Source organism: Chiloscyllium plagiosum, unplaced genomic scaffold, assembly GCF_037043375.1.
Source record: "Chiloscyllium plagiosum isolate Xiang-an unplaced genomic scaffold, Cpla_swu_hap1 HiC_scaffold_12, whole genome shotgun sequence".
Taxonomy (NCBI): domain Eukaryota; kingdom Metazoa; phylum Chordata; class Chondrichthyes; order Orectolobiformes; family Hemiscylliidae; genus Chiloscyllium; species Chiloscyllium plagiosum.
Window position 1 is genome coordinate 17,813,562 of NW_028270150.1, and position 18,125 is coordinate 17,831,686.

General features: G+C 44.2%; 1 protein-coding gene across 1 annotated transcript in view; it reads left to right on the forward strand.

Moving 5' to 3' along the window:
• Positions 1 to 950: 950 nt before the first annotated feature.
• The window catches only part of jam2a (junctional adhesion molecule 2a), a 99,541-nt gene continuing 82,366 nt past the window's right edge, over positions 951 to 18,125 (forward strand). Inside the window, exon 1 of the mRNA XM_043701405.2 lies at positions 951 to 1,228. Coding sequence (XP_043557340.2) covers positions 1,180 to 1,228 — 49 coding nt within the window. The 5' untranslated portion in view covers positions 951 to 1,179. The remainder of the gene's footprint in view (positions 1,229 to 18,125) is intronic.

Sequence of the window (18,125 nt, forward strand, 5' to 3'; positions counted from 1 at the left end):
TCTGGGTGGGTTGTGCTTTGGCGGGTCGGTGTGGACTTGTTGGGCCGAAGGGCCTGTTTCCACACTGTAAGTAATCTAATCTAATCTAGACAGGAACAGAGCCCTGCAAATGTTGAGGGTTGTCTGAGATCTCTGCCCAAGACAGGCAGAGCTGATGTCCCTTTACACCAGCGTTCGTTGCCTGTTCCTCTTTACCCTTGAACCCTGAGTGGTTCCTCGTCCATTATAGAGAACCATGGGTCTGGAGTCACACAAAGATCAGCCAGAGTTCTTTCATTTGTCTTAAAGAACTCATTCATCGAAGAAATGTCACACCGTACTCAAAACATGAAGTCTGTTTCTCTCTCCATGCTCCCTGCTGAGTTTCTCCAGCACTTCGTGTTTTGTTTGAACTCCTGATCTCCAGAATCCGCGGTTCGCTGCCTTTTATTTGGATGGATTGTTCAGTGAAGGCAGTGGTACGATGGGCCGAACGGTGCCCCCACCCCTGCCAACCTCCTCGCTTTCGTGGGGTGGATGCTAGGAAATTGTTTCCGTTAGTCGAGGAGACTAGGACCTGTGGACACAGCCTTAGAATTAGAGGGGGTAAATTCAGAACATAAATGCGGAGACATTTCTTCAGCCAGAGAGTGGTGGGCCTGTGGAATTCATTGCCGCAGAGTGCAGTGGAGGCCGGGACGCTAAATGTCTTCAAGGCAGAGATTGATAAATTCTTGATGTCACAAGGAATTAAGGGCTACAGGGAGAATGCGGGTAAGTGGAGTTGAAATGCCCATCAGCCATGATTGAATGGCGGAGTGGACTCGATGGGCCGAATGGCCTTACTTCCACTCCTATGTCTTAAGGTCTTTCCTGCGCTGTAACGATAAGGCGAGGAGTGCAGCGCAGCGTTTGGCGGAGGAGCCAGTGCTGTGGCGATGGAGCCTGGGGTCCAGCTCAGGAGGGAGCGCTGCGGCGCTAGGACCCTGCAGGCGCTGCCCTCCTCACACAGACTGGAGAGTGATTAAAAAAAAAGTCTTGACTCACTGAGAAGGAGCAGCAGCAGCAAGAGAAAGAAAAAGCAACAGGTCCGGATCTCATCCTGCTGCAGAGAGCCGAGTAGGAAAGGCTGCAGCTATAACCCTCTGGGGGACTGTCAGGAGTTGGGGTTTGGGTGTTGTTGCTGGAGAGTGTGAGAACATGCAGAAAGTTGAAGCCTTTCTGTGTTCCTTCATCCTCCTGGAGCTCTGTAAGTATTTGACAAAGTGCCTTTAAACATTGTATTCCGCTCCTTTGTAACTTCGCCTCTCCCTGCAGCCTCCCCCACCATCAGATCCTAACGGTTTTCTCTTTGGCTGCTGTTTAGTCACCTTGAAGCTAGGGGAATGAGCTGCCCTCTCTTTGATTCCTCAGCGGTTTGGCAGCTCCTCGAATCTTGTTTTTACTTGGGATTCTTCCCTGATGTTGTTCATGCCCCTCTCCCCTGCAGCTTGGTGACCTCCAGGAGAGGCCTTTTCGTAAGATGTTCCTGCAGTTTTGTCGAACGCACTCTCTGTGTAGGACACATTGCTGGAATGAAGGAAACTTTTGTTGAACTATCCGAAGCCCACACCGTGAATCCGCGGCTGCCAAACATTGGGGGTTTAAAGGGAAGGGAAAATGAAATAGAAAATTCTGGAAACTTGGTCAAAAGGATGGTTAACCCTCTGTTAGAATGCTTGCCTGAGTTCAGACACAAGAGTCTCCTCCCACACAATGAACGGGTGAGGAGAGTGAGTGAGAGGGTGATTCTCGAGTTTGCTGTCTTCCATCTTAACCAAGTTAATGCTGTGGGCCAATCCTCACAAAGGCAGGGATTGCAGAGCAAGCAAGACCTCCCAGGTTTAATGTTTCAGCAGAGGCTGCAGTTGGCTGATCCCAAACAGGGCAACGATTCGAGGCTAAAACAAAGAACTGCAGTTGCTGAGGGTCAGAAACATCTTTTTTTTTAAAAAAACAGCTGGAGGAGGGAGGAAGTAAACGGCCAAGTGTTGAACCTTCAGCCATTGCGTGGGAAGGTGCCATGTTGGGGAAGGGGGGTGTAAAGAGCTGTTGGGAGTGGAGGAGTGGACCAGAGTGTCCCAGAGGAAGCAAGCGGTCCTTGTGGAAAGCTGACAAGGGGAGGGAGGGAATATATATCTGATGGTGGCACTTCATTGGCAGCGACGGAAATGATGGCTTATGATTCTTTCAATGAGTTAAGATGTTGGGCTGGAAAGCAAGAACTGGGGGGTGGAACCCTACTGCTGTTGTGGAACAGATGAGGGCAGATGTGCAGGAAAATGGAAATCATGAGGAAAAAGGCGGACGTTTCTGAGTCCCCCACCCCTACAGAACAGATGCAACTAAGATGGAGAAGCTGGGAGAATGGAATGGCATCCTTAAGCAGGGTGTGAGGAATGTTTAGTCAAGTTAGCTGTGGGAGTTGGTCAGGCTGTAATGAATATTGGTGGCAGCCTATCCCCAGAAATGGAAACAAGTGTCAAGGAAGAGAAGGGAGAAGTCAGTGAAACGCCAGATGAAGAAGAGCAGAGTGGAAATTGGAATCAAAATTGATCAATGTTTCCAATTCCAGAAGGGAGAGGGAAGAAAGAGTTGTGGAGCAGGATCAAAGTGGGACTGGAACAAGAAATGTTCCACGTACCCCACAAAGAGACAGGTATAACTAGAGCCCATGCAGGTACCCATGGCCACACCTTTAACCTGAAGAAAGTGAGAGGAGTTAAAGGAGAAGTTGTTCAGAGTGAGGATGAGCTCAGCTGGGAGGAGGAGGGGGATTGATCAGGTGTCTTTTCCAGGAAGAAGCAGAGAGCCCTCAGACCATTCTGATGGGGGAATGGATATTTAAAGGGATTGAGTATCCATGGTAAAGAGGAGGCAGTTGGAGCCCACAAACTGGAAACTTTGAAACTGGTCTAAGGTGTCAGGACAGTTGCGGATGCAAGTGGGAAGAGACTGGACAAAGAGAAAATATCAAGTCAAGGTAGGAAGAGATGAGCTCGATAAGGCAGGAGTAGACAGAAGCAATGGGTCTGCCCAGGCAGTCCTGTTTGTAGATTTTTTGGGAACAAGGTAGAAGTGGATTCTGCAAGGTTAGGGGACCATGAACTGGGTAGCAGTGAGCGAGGGTAGATCCCCAGATGAGATAAGGTTAGTAACATTCATGAGAACAACAGCCTGATGTTTGAAGGTGGGACCATGGTCCAGGGATGTCAGAGAAATTGTCCAAGAGCTGACACTCAGCCTCCGCAATGTGAAGGACAGTATGTAGTAGAGAATGCATTTGACGTCAGGACATTTAAAGTAGATGAAAGTGGAAGAGGAGAGAATATTCCACTTCAATCTGATGTATGTCCACTGGGTAAGAAGGTAGTGCCAGAGACATTTGGGGTCTTAAAAGTTTTGAGAGCTGATCTGAGAAGGAGTGTTGCAAGATGTGAATGTTGTGATGCACACTGAGAAAAATGGGCGAAATGCACTAACGTTCGTGTCAATGCAAACTCGATGGTAAATGGTATGAAAGAGCTAAATCCAAGAAGTTATTTTCACTGAGAATAGGTTCCACTCTAGTTCCCAGAGCACAAAATCCACACCAGTACAGTGCTGAAAGAGTGTGTCAGTGTCAGAAATACCTTCTTTCAGACAAACTGTTCATGCAAGGTCCAGACTTCCCTCTTGAGGTGTCAATGTGCCATGGCCCAATTTCAAACACAAGAGAGGGAATTATCCCCTGTGTCTTGGTCAATATTTGCCTCCTAAGCAACAATATGTAAAACAAATTATTTGGTCTGCTGCTTGTAGGAGCTTGCTATGCGCAAATTGACTGCCCAGTCTTCTATATTACAGCAATAACTGTACTCCACAAAGTATTTGGAGAGCATCAGTCTGTGCTGATCATCAAGCACCTGCTTATTCTCATCCCAGTTTCCATCCTTAGACGTGGAGCCTCATATTGGCGTTTTCAAGTGTTCATCTTACTAGTTCATAAATACCTGAAGTCTCCCACCTCTATCATTCTGTTCGGCAGTGAGTTTGAGATGTCCACAACCCTCTAGGTGAAATGTCATCTCAAACCTCCTGCTCCTTACTTTAAAACGGTGCCTCCTGGTTATTGATCTCTCAACTAAGGGGAAAATTTGTGTCCTGTCTACCCCGTAAATGTCCACCAACACGCTATTCTTCAATCAGATTCCTCCCCTCCAACTCACACTTTTTGCTCTGAGGAAAATAACCCTGGTCTATCCAGTCTTTCCTCAGAGCTGAATCACTCGAGCCCATGGTAAAACTGATGAGTCTCTTCTGCACCCTCTCCAGTGCAATTCCAACCTTCCTAGAAGTGTGGCAACCAAAACTGCACAGAGTACTCTAGCTGTGGTTTAACTAACATAATGCACAGCTTCAACATAAACTTCTTGCACTTGTATTCAATGCCTAATCTCATAAAAGTGTATTCCTAATGTTATGGAGCAGACTAAACCCACTCAACGTATATTGAGAAGGTAGCCTAGACCCTCAATTTTTCTTATTTTAAAGGTAAATATCAGGTGCTGTGTTCCAGATGCAATTTGATTGGTCAAACTCCTCGATGTTAAGAAAACACAATTTATTCAAATTCTGTAATTAAATACAACAAAAAAAGGAGGAACTTGGAATAACTTAACTCTGTTGGAAATTTAACAGAATAATAGATTATTTTACTACTTAGAATTAGAATTGCTACAGTGTAGAAACAGCCCATTCGCCCCAGCAAATCCACACCGACCAACCGGTTGAAGAGTAACCCACCCAGACCCTTACTATGCTCAAATTTCCCCTGAGTAATGCACCTAACCTACACATCCCTGAACACAATGGGCAATTTAGCATGGGCAGTTCACCTGACCTGCACATCTTTGGAATGTGGAAGGAAACCGGAGCACTGGGAGGAAACCCACGCAGACACAAGGGAGAATGTGCAAACTCCACACAGACAGTCACTCAAAGCTGGAATCAAACCCGGGTTCCTGGTGCTGTGAGGCAGCAGTGCTAACCACTGAGCCACCGTGCCACCCCAGTATTACTACTAAACAGTAACTGTTCCAATGTAGTAATATCTATAAATGGCAAAAGGCAAATTCAGAAGATAGATTGTCTCACATGCAATTCTCCAATCCAGGAGGCAAGAACATCAAAAGACAATTCTGAGAGAGTGTAGCGGCCAGGAGAGATTCACTGCCTTCCAACCCTGCTGAGACCCCTGCTGAAAACTAACTGAAAATCCTGAAGCTACGAGAGCCTGACCACACCCACACAGGCTGTTTCTTTTGATCAGATTTTTAAAGAAAAGACTCCAAGTCCTCACAAGTTGTTTATCTTTTCGTCGACTGCTCGGTATCCGTCCCCTCAAAAAAAAACCAGGACAAAACAATGAAACAAGACATAGTGATCAAGAGTGAGAACCATGGCTGAATAAGCACAACCTGAAATCCTCTTTACTTATAGACACTCTCCAAATGACAGACTCGGGATCTGTTGGGGTACCTTCATGGTCTGTATTGCTCAGCTACTCACTGATGAAATTTATTGTGGTATATTGGTGTTACTTTATCACAGAATTATAAGTTTGGAAGTCCATTTGGCCCTGTGCTGGCTTACTAAAAAAGTGGAGAATATGGTGCTGAAAAAGCATAGCAGGTCAGGCAGCATCCAAGGAGCGGGAGAATCGATATAAGCCCTTCATCAGGAGATTGATTCTGCTGGACAGTACATTATTAAGCTGAACTGTGATGCTGTCCACAGTTAATAAGCCTACCACTACTCAAAACTAAGACTAACATGAATAATGATCACCTTAGAACCCTTTGATCTCTATCAGCTGAAAGAACAAGGGCAGCAGGCACTTGGGAAGGACATCTCCACACCCCGTACAAATCCCAAAAGCGTGCTTCAGTTTTTGTCTCATCCTCTGCTCTAGTCCTGCGAGTGTTTCCCTTTTAACTTGTTTATTTTTCTGAGAAGTTCGAAGAGAGATTTTTGTTTTTCTTAACAACCCTGGTAGCTTGACTCTCTCTCAACCTTGGCACACGCTCAGCCAATGCTGCAGTAATGACATTAGTTCTAGTACGTGGACAGTAACATGGTTTATATGTTGCAGCTTTCCCCCCCCCCCCCCCCCCCCCCCCCCACCCCAGCCTCCATATTGGCTGGAGTCCATGTTGTTTGTGCAGGCCAGTGATCTTCACCCTTCTGAAAGAGAAAAAGGACAGAAGTATCTTACTTATAAAAAAAACTCTCATAGTTATGGAGTGATGCAAATGTCACTTCATTTTTGCAAATAAAATAAGAATATGCTTTAAATAGAACAACTTTAAAGGGAGTGCAGAAAAAGGGAGACCTGGTGATGTTTGTACATAAATCCTGGAAAGTGTCAGAACAAACTGAGAAGGCCGTTAAGAATGAACAGGACCTGTGGCATGGTACACAACAGCACAGAGCAAAAATCAAGCAATTTACAGTCAATTTTTGTACATCACTGTTAGACCTTATCTGGAGTACAATTCTGAGCAATTTGAAAAGGATGTTGAGTTCTTAGAGAGAGTGTACTGCATAATACCAGAAGTATAGAACATCAGTTATATGAAACATCCAGAGATACTGAAGTTATTCTCTGCAGAGCAGAAGTGATTAAATAGTAGCTTATAAAAGTGGGATGTTGTTAGATTAAATGATGGGAAAGAATGTCTACTTATTTTCAGGGTCAGTAACCAGTAAGATAATTGTCCAATGATTCAGAGTAAAGGGATGAGAAAGCAACAAAATAGCAAAGAGGCATAGTATCCCTACAGTGCAGTATGAGGTCACTTGGCCCATCAGGTTGGCAGTGACCCTCCAAACAACATCCCACCCAGACCCACCTCCACACCCTATCCCCAAACCCAGCATTTACCAAGGCTAATCCACCTAGCCTACATATCTCTGGACTACAGGGCAAATTTGGCATGGCCAATCCACCTAATCTGGACGGTGAGAGGAAACCAGAGGAGCTGGCATAAACGTAAACACAAGGAAACTCCACACAGACAGTCACCCAAGGCTGGAATCGAACCTGGGTCCCTGGCACTGTGTTAACCACTGTGCCACCCATAATTGAATTGAAGTGAATTGAATTGAATTGATTTTATTGTCAGGTGTACCGAGGCACAGTGAAAAGCTTTGTCTTAGGAGCAATACAGGCAGATCACACAATTAAGTAGCATAGGTAAGTAAATAATAGGTAAACAGCGGCAAAAACAAAATCACAGGTACAGGCGAATGTTAAGAGTTTGTGAGTCCATTCAGTATTCTAACAACAGTAGGGTAGAAACTGTTTCGAAACTGGCTGGTGCATATGTTCAAGCTTCCGTACCTTCTCCCCGATGGTAGAGGTTTTTTGAAAAACATTTCCAGGGTGGGATAGATCTTTGATTATGCTGGTGGCCTTTCCTTGACAGCGGGCCTGGTAGATAGAACATAGAGAACATAAAACAGTACAGCACAGAACAGGCCCTTCAGCCCACGAAGTTGTGCCGACTATTGATCCTCAGGTGAGGTAAACCTAATGTATGAACCCTCAAATTTCTGTGACCATATGCATGTCCAGCAGTCTCTTAAATATCCCCAATGACCTCGCTTCCACGACTGCTGCTGGCAATGCATTCCATGCTCCCACAACTCTCTGCGTAAAGAACCTGCCTCTGACATCCCCTCTATACTTTCCACCAAACAGCTTAAAAATATGATCCCTCGGGTTAATAATTTCTGCCTGGGGAAAAAGTTTCTGGCTATCAACTCTATCTATGGATTCTATAGATGGGAGGTTGGCCTTTGTGATTGTCCGGGCCGAGTTCACCACTCTCCGTAACCATCTCCAATCTTGAATGTTACAGTTGCCATACCAGGTAGTGATACATCCAGACAGAATGCTCTCGATGGCGCACCTATCAAAGTTGGCAAGGGTATTCGCCATCTTGCCAAATTTCCTCAGCTGCTTGAGGAAGAAGAGACATTATGGGGCCTTTGTATCTAGTGCATCCACATGAAGAGTCCAAGAAAGCTTGTTGTGGGTGACCACTCCCCGGGGCTTGACACTCTCCACTTGTTCCATCTCTGTGCTGTTAATGTGTAGGGGTGGCATGAGTAACATCTCACCGAAAGTCGATAATGAGTTCCTTGATTTTGCTGGCATTGAGAGCTAGGTTGTCCACCTCCCACCTGTAGTTTGTTCCATCGCCATTTGAGATTCAACCGATTATGGTGGTGTCATCAGCGAACTTGTAACTAGCATTAGTCTGGTATTTGGCAACACAGTCATGGGTGTACAGTGAGTACAGTAGGGGGCTGAGTTACACACCGCTGGAGGGCTCCAGTGTTAAGTATTAGTGTGGATGAAATATTGTCCCCAATCTTCACTGATTGTGGCCTGTGGGTCAGGAAATTGAGGATCCAGTTGCAGAGAGTGGGGCTTAGTCCGAGATCACTAAGTTTAGTAATCAGTCTGGAGGGGATAAGGATTTTTCTTTTGCAAAACTATTATCTGGAATGTGCTGCCTGAAAGAGTAGTGGGAATTGGTTCAATAATGATTTTTAAAAGGAAATTGGCAAAATCACTTCAAAAAAAAAGTGAAAGTTGCAAAACTGGCAGGGTGGGAGATTAGAATGATGAGATTGGGACTGATAAATAACTCTAGTCAAGGAGTTGGCGTGGGGACAATGGGATGGTGGTCTCCTTTCATTCTGTAATATTCTGTGATTCTACTACTAGTAACTTCTTACATTTCTCCTAAACAGCTCAAAGCACTTCATCATAACAACAGCTTACAATTGTATGTTGCTTTTTTTATATTGATTACTTTGAAGTGAAGGAACTGTATCGTATTGATTTTCCACATGGTAGAATCCCACAGAGTCCAATGGGAGGACTGACATACTGGGGCTGTTTTTGGTATAGGTCAGGATAGATTCAGAATATATGAATCCCCTGCTCTTGCTCCTAAATAAGTGAATGGGACCTCACTGCAATAATGCAGTCACATATCTTAAAACATCAGCTTACAGTGTTGGTCTTTATGAGCTAAAACTTTGAAGAATCCTCTATCATGAAGCACATTATTACAAACTGAACCATTCTAACTTTGCAGAAGAGCAGCAGAGTGTCTTGAACTATAATTGTTCCCTCACCAATATCTCATGATTGTAATCACTCGTCTGGTCATTGAGTCACTGCTTTTTGGTGAATCTTGCTGTGCTTAAGTTAGTAGTTTGATTCCACATTGCAGAAGAGATTACATTCCAAAAATAATCCATTGTGCTCCAGAATATCCTGCCGTGTGAAAGATGTAGTAATAATAGACGCATTCATTTCTTCTTAAGAGGCGGGAATGTGCAGTTAATGTTTTTTCCTGTCAGCAATGAGTCATACTGGGGGTGTGGTTCACATACTGTGTGCAAATCATTATCTTTCGTATTTGGCCTTGGACAAGTGTCAGCAGATTAATAAACAATATAGCAACACACAAACACCCAACCTGATCCTATTTCCTCTGATGTCTTCACGTGTAGTTGCAAGTATAAATCTAATCTGTTTTACCCTTTCTCCAGCCCTGAGGTGCTGAAACCAAGGAAACATTTGACAGAAGTCAGTAAACTCGGTGCTGACATGGGGGTGGGGGTGGAGTGTGTTGCTGGAACCTCCTGGGTCTCTATGGCTCAGTGCCACGAACAACACAAAGCTAGAAGTGGAGCAAGTCAAACTCTCCTTGACTCTGGAATTCCAACCAGCTGCTCAATTGGAGGGACATGTGCCTTCACAAAGACAGATGGGAATGCGACAAACCCCTGTTTGGTTGGCACTCTCCCTGAAAGTTTGGAATTCCTTGGTATGGTGGAGCCTGTCCTGTCTAGTTATCCTTCTTTGCTGTTTTTGTTCATGATGCTTTTTGTGTGTGAGTTTTGGGCTCAATAAAACAAGGGAAGCCAGGAAATGTGATGGCTTTCCTGTTCATTCATTGTTCCATTAGTTGTAGTAAATGCAGAGTAAAGGTGGAGCTACTCTCTCTCAATGAGTTGTTGAAGCCCTGCTGACTAGGTATGAGTGTATGTGCCCCAGGAACCAGTCATCCTGTGCTCTCTTGGGTAGATTGCCAATTGAGGCCCCTTTTGATTCTACAAGTGTCTGTCCACTTAGAACAGGATTGGGACTGCTGTACTTATCCTCCTCGTCCGTTTAGCTGTGCTGAGGGGGTAGAACACTCACTTCTGCATCTGGCTTAATGTTTCAGTATCACAGCGCAAAACTTATTGCAGCTGACTCATCCAGCTTTCTCAACGCACTCTGTCTTGCTGAACAGATTGTCCCATCTGGCCTCTTGCAGTGGACCTGAAGAAACTTCAAACAACTTCATGAGAAACAGGTTGCCAGGTTATCATCATGTGAACAAACAACAGTACAAGAACAGGCCCTTCAGCCCACCAAGCTTGTGCTGACACATGACACCTTCCTAAACTAAATACCTTTTGCCTCTATACAGTCTGTCTCCCTCTATTCCCTGTCAAATCATGATTATGTCAAGATGCCTCTTAAACATTGCTATTGTATCTGCCTCCACCAATTCCTCTGGCAGTACATTCCAGGCACTTACCACCCTGTTTGTAAAAAACTTGCCTTTCACATCTCCTTTAAACTTACTCCTTTTACCATGTCCCCTAGTAATTGACGTTCTACCCTTAGAAAAAGACTCAGACCATCCGTTCCAGTTATGTCTCTCAGAAACGTCTAAGATCATCTTCGACGTTTAAGTGAAAACAAACCACATTTGTCCAATCTCCCCTCATAGCCAAAACCCTTCAAACCAGGCAACATCCTTGTGAATCATTTCTGTACTTTCTCCAAAGACCTCCATATCCTTCTGATAGTGTGGTGACTGGAACTATATGCATTAATCCAAATGTGGCTTAACTAAAGTTCTATACTGCTGCAACATGACTTGCCCATTTTTGTACTCTATGCCCTGACCTATGAAAGCAAACGTCTCTGCCTTCTTGACCACCTTCTCCACTTGTGTTGCCACTTTCAGGGAACAGTGGATGTGTAGGCCGAGATCCATGTATGTTAATGCTTCTAAGTGTTATGCCATTTATTGTATATTCCTCTCCTGCATTAAACCTTCCAAAATGCATCACCTCACATTTGAATATTTTAAATTCTGTCTGCCATTTCTCCACTCAAGTCTCCAGCCAATCAGTATCCTGCTTTTTCCTCTGGCAAACCTCCTCATTGTCTGCTAACTTAATCAGGCTACTTACATTATTCTCCAGATTGTTTATATATATTACAAACAACAGGGGTCCCAGCACTGATGCCTGTGGAACACCACTGGTCACAGATCTCCGGTCAAAGAAATACCCTTCCATTGTGATTCTCTGTCTTCAATGACCAAGCCAGTTCTATATCCATCTTACCAGCTCACTACGAATCCCATGTGACTTTATTTTCTATACCTGCCTGCCATGACGGACCTTGACAAAGGCCTTGCTAAAGTCTATGTAGACAACATTCACCACTCTGCCCTCATCAATCATCTTTATCATATCCTCAAAAAAAATTAGGGTTTTGAGATACAACCTCCCCCACACAAAGCTATACTGTCTGTTGCTAATAAGTCCATATTTGTTTCCAAATGTGAGTAAATCCTGTTCCTAAGAATCTTCTCCAGTAATTTCCCATGAACTGACATAAGGCTCACTGGTGTGTAATTTCTTGGATTATTCCTGTAGCCCTTCTTAAAGGAACAACATTGGCTATTCTCCAGTCATCTGGGATGTCTCCTGTGAATAAAGAAGATACAAGATTTTCGTACAAGGCCCCAACAATCTCCTCACTTGCCTCCCTCAGCATTCTGGAATAGATCCTATCATGTCCTGAGGACTTGTCTACTGGAATGCTCTTAATCACCTTTTTTGTATCAACATGTCATCATCCACCATGTCCTCCTCCTTTGTGAAAACCAATGTAAAGTATTCATTAAGGATGTCACCCACTGCATCTGGCTCCTTGTATAAATTCTCTCTGTTCTTGAGTGGATCTATACTTTCTCCAGCTACCTGCTTGTTCATTATAAAAGTATAAAATGTCTTAGGATTTTCTTTCATCCTGTTTGTCAAGGGTATGTCATGGCTCCTTTAACTCTCCTAACTTCTTGTTAAGGTCTTTTTAATTGCTTTGCGTTCTTTGAGGGCTCTGTCTGTCTTCAGTTTCCTAAGCCTTATGTACGTCTCCTTTTCCTTTTTGTCTAAGTTCTCAATTTCTCTTGCCATCCAAGGTTCTCAAATCTTGCCATCCTTATCTTTCATTTTCACAGGAACATGCTGTTACTGAACTCTAATCAACTGGTCTTTAGAGGATTCCTAGATATACCCTTAAAAGCAGTGCCCAATCTACAGTCCCCAGTTCCTGCCTAATATTGTCATAGTTAGCTTCCCCCCATTTGAGTACTTTCACCTGAGGACTATTCTTATACTTATCCATAAGTAACTTAAAACTTAGAAAATTATGATCACTGTTCCCGAAATGCTGTCCCACTGAAACTTCAATCAGCTATCTGGGTTCATTCCCCAGTACCAGGTCCAGTTTGGCCCCTTCCCTAGTTGGAGAAAGTGAGGACTGCAGATGCTGGAGATCAAAGTCAAGAGTGTGTTGCTGGGAAAGCACAGCAGGTCAGGCAGCATCCAAGGAGCAGGAGAATTGACATTTCGGGCATAAATCCTTCATTAGATTCCTGATGAAGAGCTTATGCCCGAAATGTTGATTCTCCTGCTCATCGGATGCTGCCTGACCGGCTGTGCTTTCCCAGCAACACACTCTCGACCCTTCCCTAGTTGGACAACTTATATTTTGCTTCAAGAAAACCTCCTGGATGGAGCTAACAGACTCTTCCCCCCCCCCGACACCATCCAAGCCCCTGACATGAAAGGAGTCTCAGTCAATATAGGGGTAGTTAAAATCACCTACCACAGCAACCCTGTTGTTTTCACATTATTCCATAATCTGTCCACCTATCTGTTCCCCTATCTCACAAGCTCTTGAGTTCACCTGCCTTACCATTCATACATCTCGTATTAAAACAAATGCACTTCAGACCAGCAGTCCTGCTGTGTTCAGTAACCTCTCCCTGTCTGTTCTTCCTATTAATCTCACTGGCCTTACTCTCTAACTCACCTCGGTCATTTCACTTGCTGACCTACAGCTCCAATTTCTGGCCTCTGCCACACTTGTCTAAACCCTCCCGAGTGGCACTAGCATACTTCCCTGCCCAGATATTGGTGCCCCTTCAGTTTAGTAGCAACCTACCCTTTTGTACAGGTCCCACCTTCCCTGGAAGTGATCCCAATGATCCATATATCTGAAGCCCTCCGTCCTAACCAGCTCTTTAGCCATGTATTTAACTGTACTATCTGGGCGGCACAGTGGCTCAGTGGTTAGCACTGCTGCCTCACAGTGCCAGGGACCCAGGTGCGATTCCAACCTCGGGCGACTGTCTGTGTGGGGTTTTCACCTTCCCCCAGTGTCTTCGTGGGTTTCCTCCAGGTTCTCTAGTTTCCTCCCACAATCCAAAGATGTGCACATCAGGTGAATTAACTATGCTAAATTGCCAATAGGTAAAGATAGGTTACGGGAATGGATCTTGGTGGGTTACTCTTCGACAGGTCGGTATGGATTTGTGGGGCCGAAGGGCCTGTTTCCATATTGTAGAGATTCTAATCTTCCTATTCCTAGCCGCACTGGCACATAGCACAGAGAGTAATCTCAAGATTAAATCCCTCGAGGTTCCACAATTCACCTTCCTGCATAACTCCCTGGATCCCTTTGCAGGACCTCGTCACCCTTCCTGACTATGCTGTTAATACCAATGTGTACCACGACCTCAGGCTGCTCACCCTCCCTTTTGAGAATGGCCCTTGCCTGCTCAGACATCCTTGACCCTGGCACCAGAGAGGCAACACAGCAATCTGGACTCTCTTCCGTGATCACAGAAACACCTAACTGTGCCCCTGACTATCGAGCTCCCTGTTGCTGCTACTGCTCTTGCCACTTTGACCCTCTGTGCTGTATAACAGGGCCAGTGGTGATGCCACCACTCTGGCTGCTGCTGTCACCATCCTCTGATAGGCCATCACCCCAACAGTATCCAAGACGGTCCACTTGTTTGGGGGATATAGCCACAAGGGACTCCTGTACTGTCTGTCTTTCTAGCAGTCACCCATCTATCTCCCTGAACCCTGAATATGAGCATGTCAGCATAGTGTTAGGTGCATTAGTCAGAGGGAAGTGGGTCTGGGTGGGTTACTCTTCGGAGGGTCGGTATGGACTGATTGGGCCAAAGGGCCTGTTTCCACACTGTAGGGAATCTAATCTAAAAGAAATCTAATCTAATCGAATCTAAATGTCTCTAAAACCCATTTCTATGATGCTTTCAAAATATTCCTAAGTGCCGCTCTAATCAATCCATGCTGTATGACGGGAGCTGCAGTTGGACACACTTCCTGCCCGATGTAGTCACCAGGGATATTTGAATTGTCTCTGATTTCCTACATTCTGTAGGAGAAGCATGCTACACCACGGACTGCCAATTTTACCCTCTACCAACTATTTAATTCAAAATACATTGCCATTGATTTAATTTACAGCTAACTAGATGGGGGTGCTAATGTCACCATGGTAACCATGCTGGACTAGTTATCCAGAACCCCAGCCCTGTGTTTTGGGCACATGAGTTTGAAACCAACCAAGTCAAATGGTGAAATTTGCATGTAATTAAAATTCTGGAATGAAAAGTTATCCCAGCGGTAACCATGTGAATATTGTCATAAAGACCCATTTAGTTCATTGTCGTCTTTTTGGGGAGACCTGCTGTCCTTATGTGGTGTGACTGACATGTGACTCCAGGCCCACAGCAATGTGGTTGCTTCCTAACTGCCCTCTGGGCAATTAGGAATGGGCAATAACTGCTGGCCCAGCAGTGATGCCTACATTCCCATGAACAAATTAAACATAAATCATGTTGCTGCTTGTGGGAGCTTGCTGTTTCCGATATCACATTTCCAGAAATCTTTTTCAAAGAACTTTGGCTCATCCTGAATTTATATAAATTCAATTTCAAGTATAATTTCAAATTCATTTGTTCCTTCTCTCCCATTCCATTCTGAACCTTGGGCAGTGAGTCAATAACAGCTGATCGCTTCCCTGTGTTTATTTAATCTGCTGCCAATGTTTGGCTTTATCCCTGTAGTAGAGTAAGTTTGTAAAAATCACTTGGGACGCCATTAAGACCACAGTGGTTTAGGACAGACTGCTCTGCGATTTCTACAACACATTTCAAAGTCACCAGGGGCAGATTGAGAAATTGACATTGGCAAAACTTGAGAAAGTTCATTCGTTTGCAAATTAACATTGCCCAGAAAACTCTGTCCTTTCTGATACCACTTCAGATTCCTTTCTCTGACAATCTAAATGCTTTTAAAAACCAAACTCTGCCATTATTTCCCATCTTGGCATAAACTTTCATCCAAGAGCCACAGGAAGAAAAGTAACAGCAAGGTTGCACACTAGTTAGCACTGCTGCCTCACAGCGCCAGGGACCCGGATTCAATTCCATCCTGTCTGTGTGGGGTTTGCACGTTCTCCTTGTGTCTGTGTGGGTTTCCTCCAGGTGCTCCGGTTTCCTCCCACAGTCCAAAGTTGTGCAGGTTAGATGCTAAATTGCCCATAGTGTTCAGAGATGTGCAGGCTATGTGGATTACCAGTGGGAAATGCATGATTACAGGGATAGGGTAGGGGGCTGAGTCTGGGTGGGATACTCTTCAGAGGGTCAGTGTGGACTTGATGGGCCAAATGGCCTGCTTCTACACTGTAGGGATTCTATGAACAAGAAGTGATAGGAGCAAATTACTGCACTTAACATTGAGTCTCTGGACTTAATATTGAATTCAATGCCTTAAGATTGTTAACTCATTCCCATTTCTTCCCTTTTAGCTTTAGTTGTTTTCTCTGACACCATGTTCCGCCCCCCCCCCCACCATTCCAGTGGGACTACGTGATTTTTCCAGTCTTGCAGTTGGACACATCATTGTTCTGCCATTCTCACATTCCGGTCACTTAAATTGCTCTACCAGCACCCTTTCTCCCCCAGCACTCCGCCTCCACACTAAATGCTGCCCCCTCCATAATTCACGTCAGCTTGAATGAAATGTCAGGTAGACTCGAAACATTAGCTTGCTCTCTCTCCACAATTGCTTCCAGACTTGCTGTGATTTCTTGTTTTATAACAAGAAGTGATGTCTGATGTCCATTGTTCCCAGGCTCCCATATCAGATGATGGAATTTGAATTCAATAAAAATCTGGAATTAAGAATCTAATGATCATTGTTGAATTATGAATCCATTGTCAATTGTCAGGAAAAGCCTATCTGGTTCACTAATGTCCTTTAAGGGAGGAAACTGCTATCCTTAAACTATATGTGACTCCTGATCCATGGCAATGTGATTGATTCTTATCTGCCCTCTGGGTAGTTAGGGATTGGCAATAAATATTGCCTAGCCAGCAACACTCTCATCCTGTGAATGAGTGAAAGAAGTTCTGATTCTTTGTCAATCTCCAATCTCATCTGAGATTTCTGAACTCCTTGCTACCAGTTCTCTGCCTTCTAACTGAACAGAAACTCTAACTGTCTTTCTCTCTGCTCTTTTTGTTCATAAAATATCTCTGGCTACCTGGCAAATACAGTGGAGTGAGACTGACTGCATTGTCCTGTGGGGAACGGGCAAGGACCTGATGGGCCTAATGGCCTCTTTCTCTGCCATAGATGTTGCTTCTCTTGTGACAGCACATCTGTGATGGCAATGCAGGCAAATGCGACTGGTTTAAATTGTGAAAATTGGACAGCATGGGCAAAGTTGGGCCGAAGGGCCTGTTTCCATGCTGTAGACCTCTGTGTCTCTATGATGTGTCATTCACCATGTGGGGAACAGTAGATAATTGAGGAGTAGGTGGTTTAGAGATATTCATTTTCCTAAGAAAAACAGATCATGTATTTTGAAATGAGCTGTGACATTCTCTTCTGGAGTATGTAAGAGGTCAAAAATAGTTCATCATTAGACTGCTGTAGATATCCTGCGCAGGTTGTACTGACCATTGACCAAACTACATCTGACAGAGCGATTGCGCTATAATTATTAAGTAAAGTTTAATTCAGATGTTGTTTACCAGACTCATCAATGCTGAAATCAGATACAGAGTAGCATTAACTCACATTATTCCATTTAATCTCTGTAATCAAATTAAAACTACAAGATTAAATATTGAGAATGTAAAGCAAAAAAACAAAATTATCAGAAGCAACGCTAGCTGGGTTTTTGTTTTGATTTTTAGTCTCCCCTTGGTGTGTAAATAGTGTCAGAATTGCAATAATAATTCCCTATTACTGGTCGCCTAGCAGAAAGACTGAATTAGTTTGGATACAACTGGTTGGCTCATTCTCTTTGTTGAAGGACATTAGTGATGTCATTTCCTGTGGTGACATCATTTTGTAATAAGCTGTAAACTTTAATATTAATGTTCTAGTCCAAGCCCCAGACTACAAAATCACTACAAAGGGCAAACAGGAAGGAAACCAACTAGCCAGCAAGAGACATGGATGTAGGTTTGATCGCTGAGCTGCAAGGTTCGTTTTCAGACGTTTCATCCCCATAATAGATAACATCTTCAGTGAGCCTCAGAATGAAGCACTGGTGATGTAGCCCGTTTTCTATTTAAATGTTTGAGTTTCCTAGGCTTGTTGATGTCATTTCCTGTGGTGACATCATTTCTTATGGTAATGTCATTTTCTGTTCTGGACTGGATGCAGATATAGCTGTGTTGGTGAGGCAGTATCTAGAGTGCGAACAAGGACAAACATTACTGCCAGCAGCTCCCCCATATTTGTCGGAATGGCCAGGTAAACTTTGGACTTGGTTAAAAGTCCTTTCATGGGCTCAACATTCTTAGTCATTGTGAATATCCACTAAAAGTGGCTGGATGTGCACAGAGATCATTCAT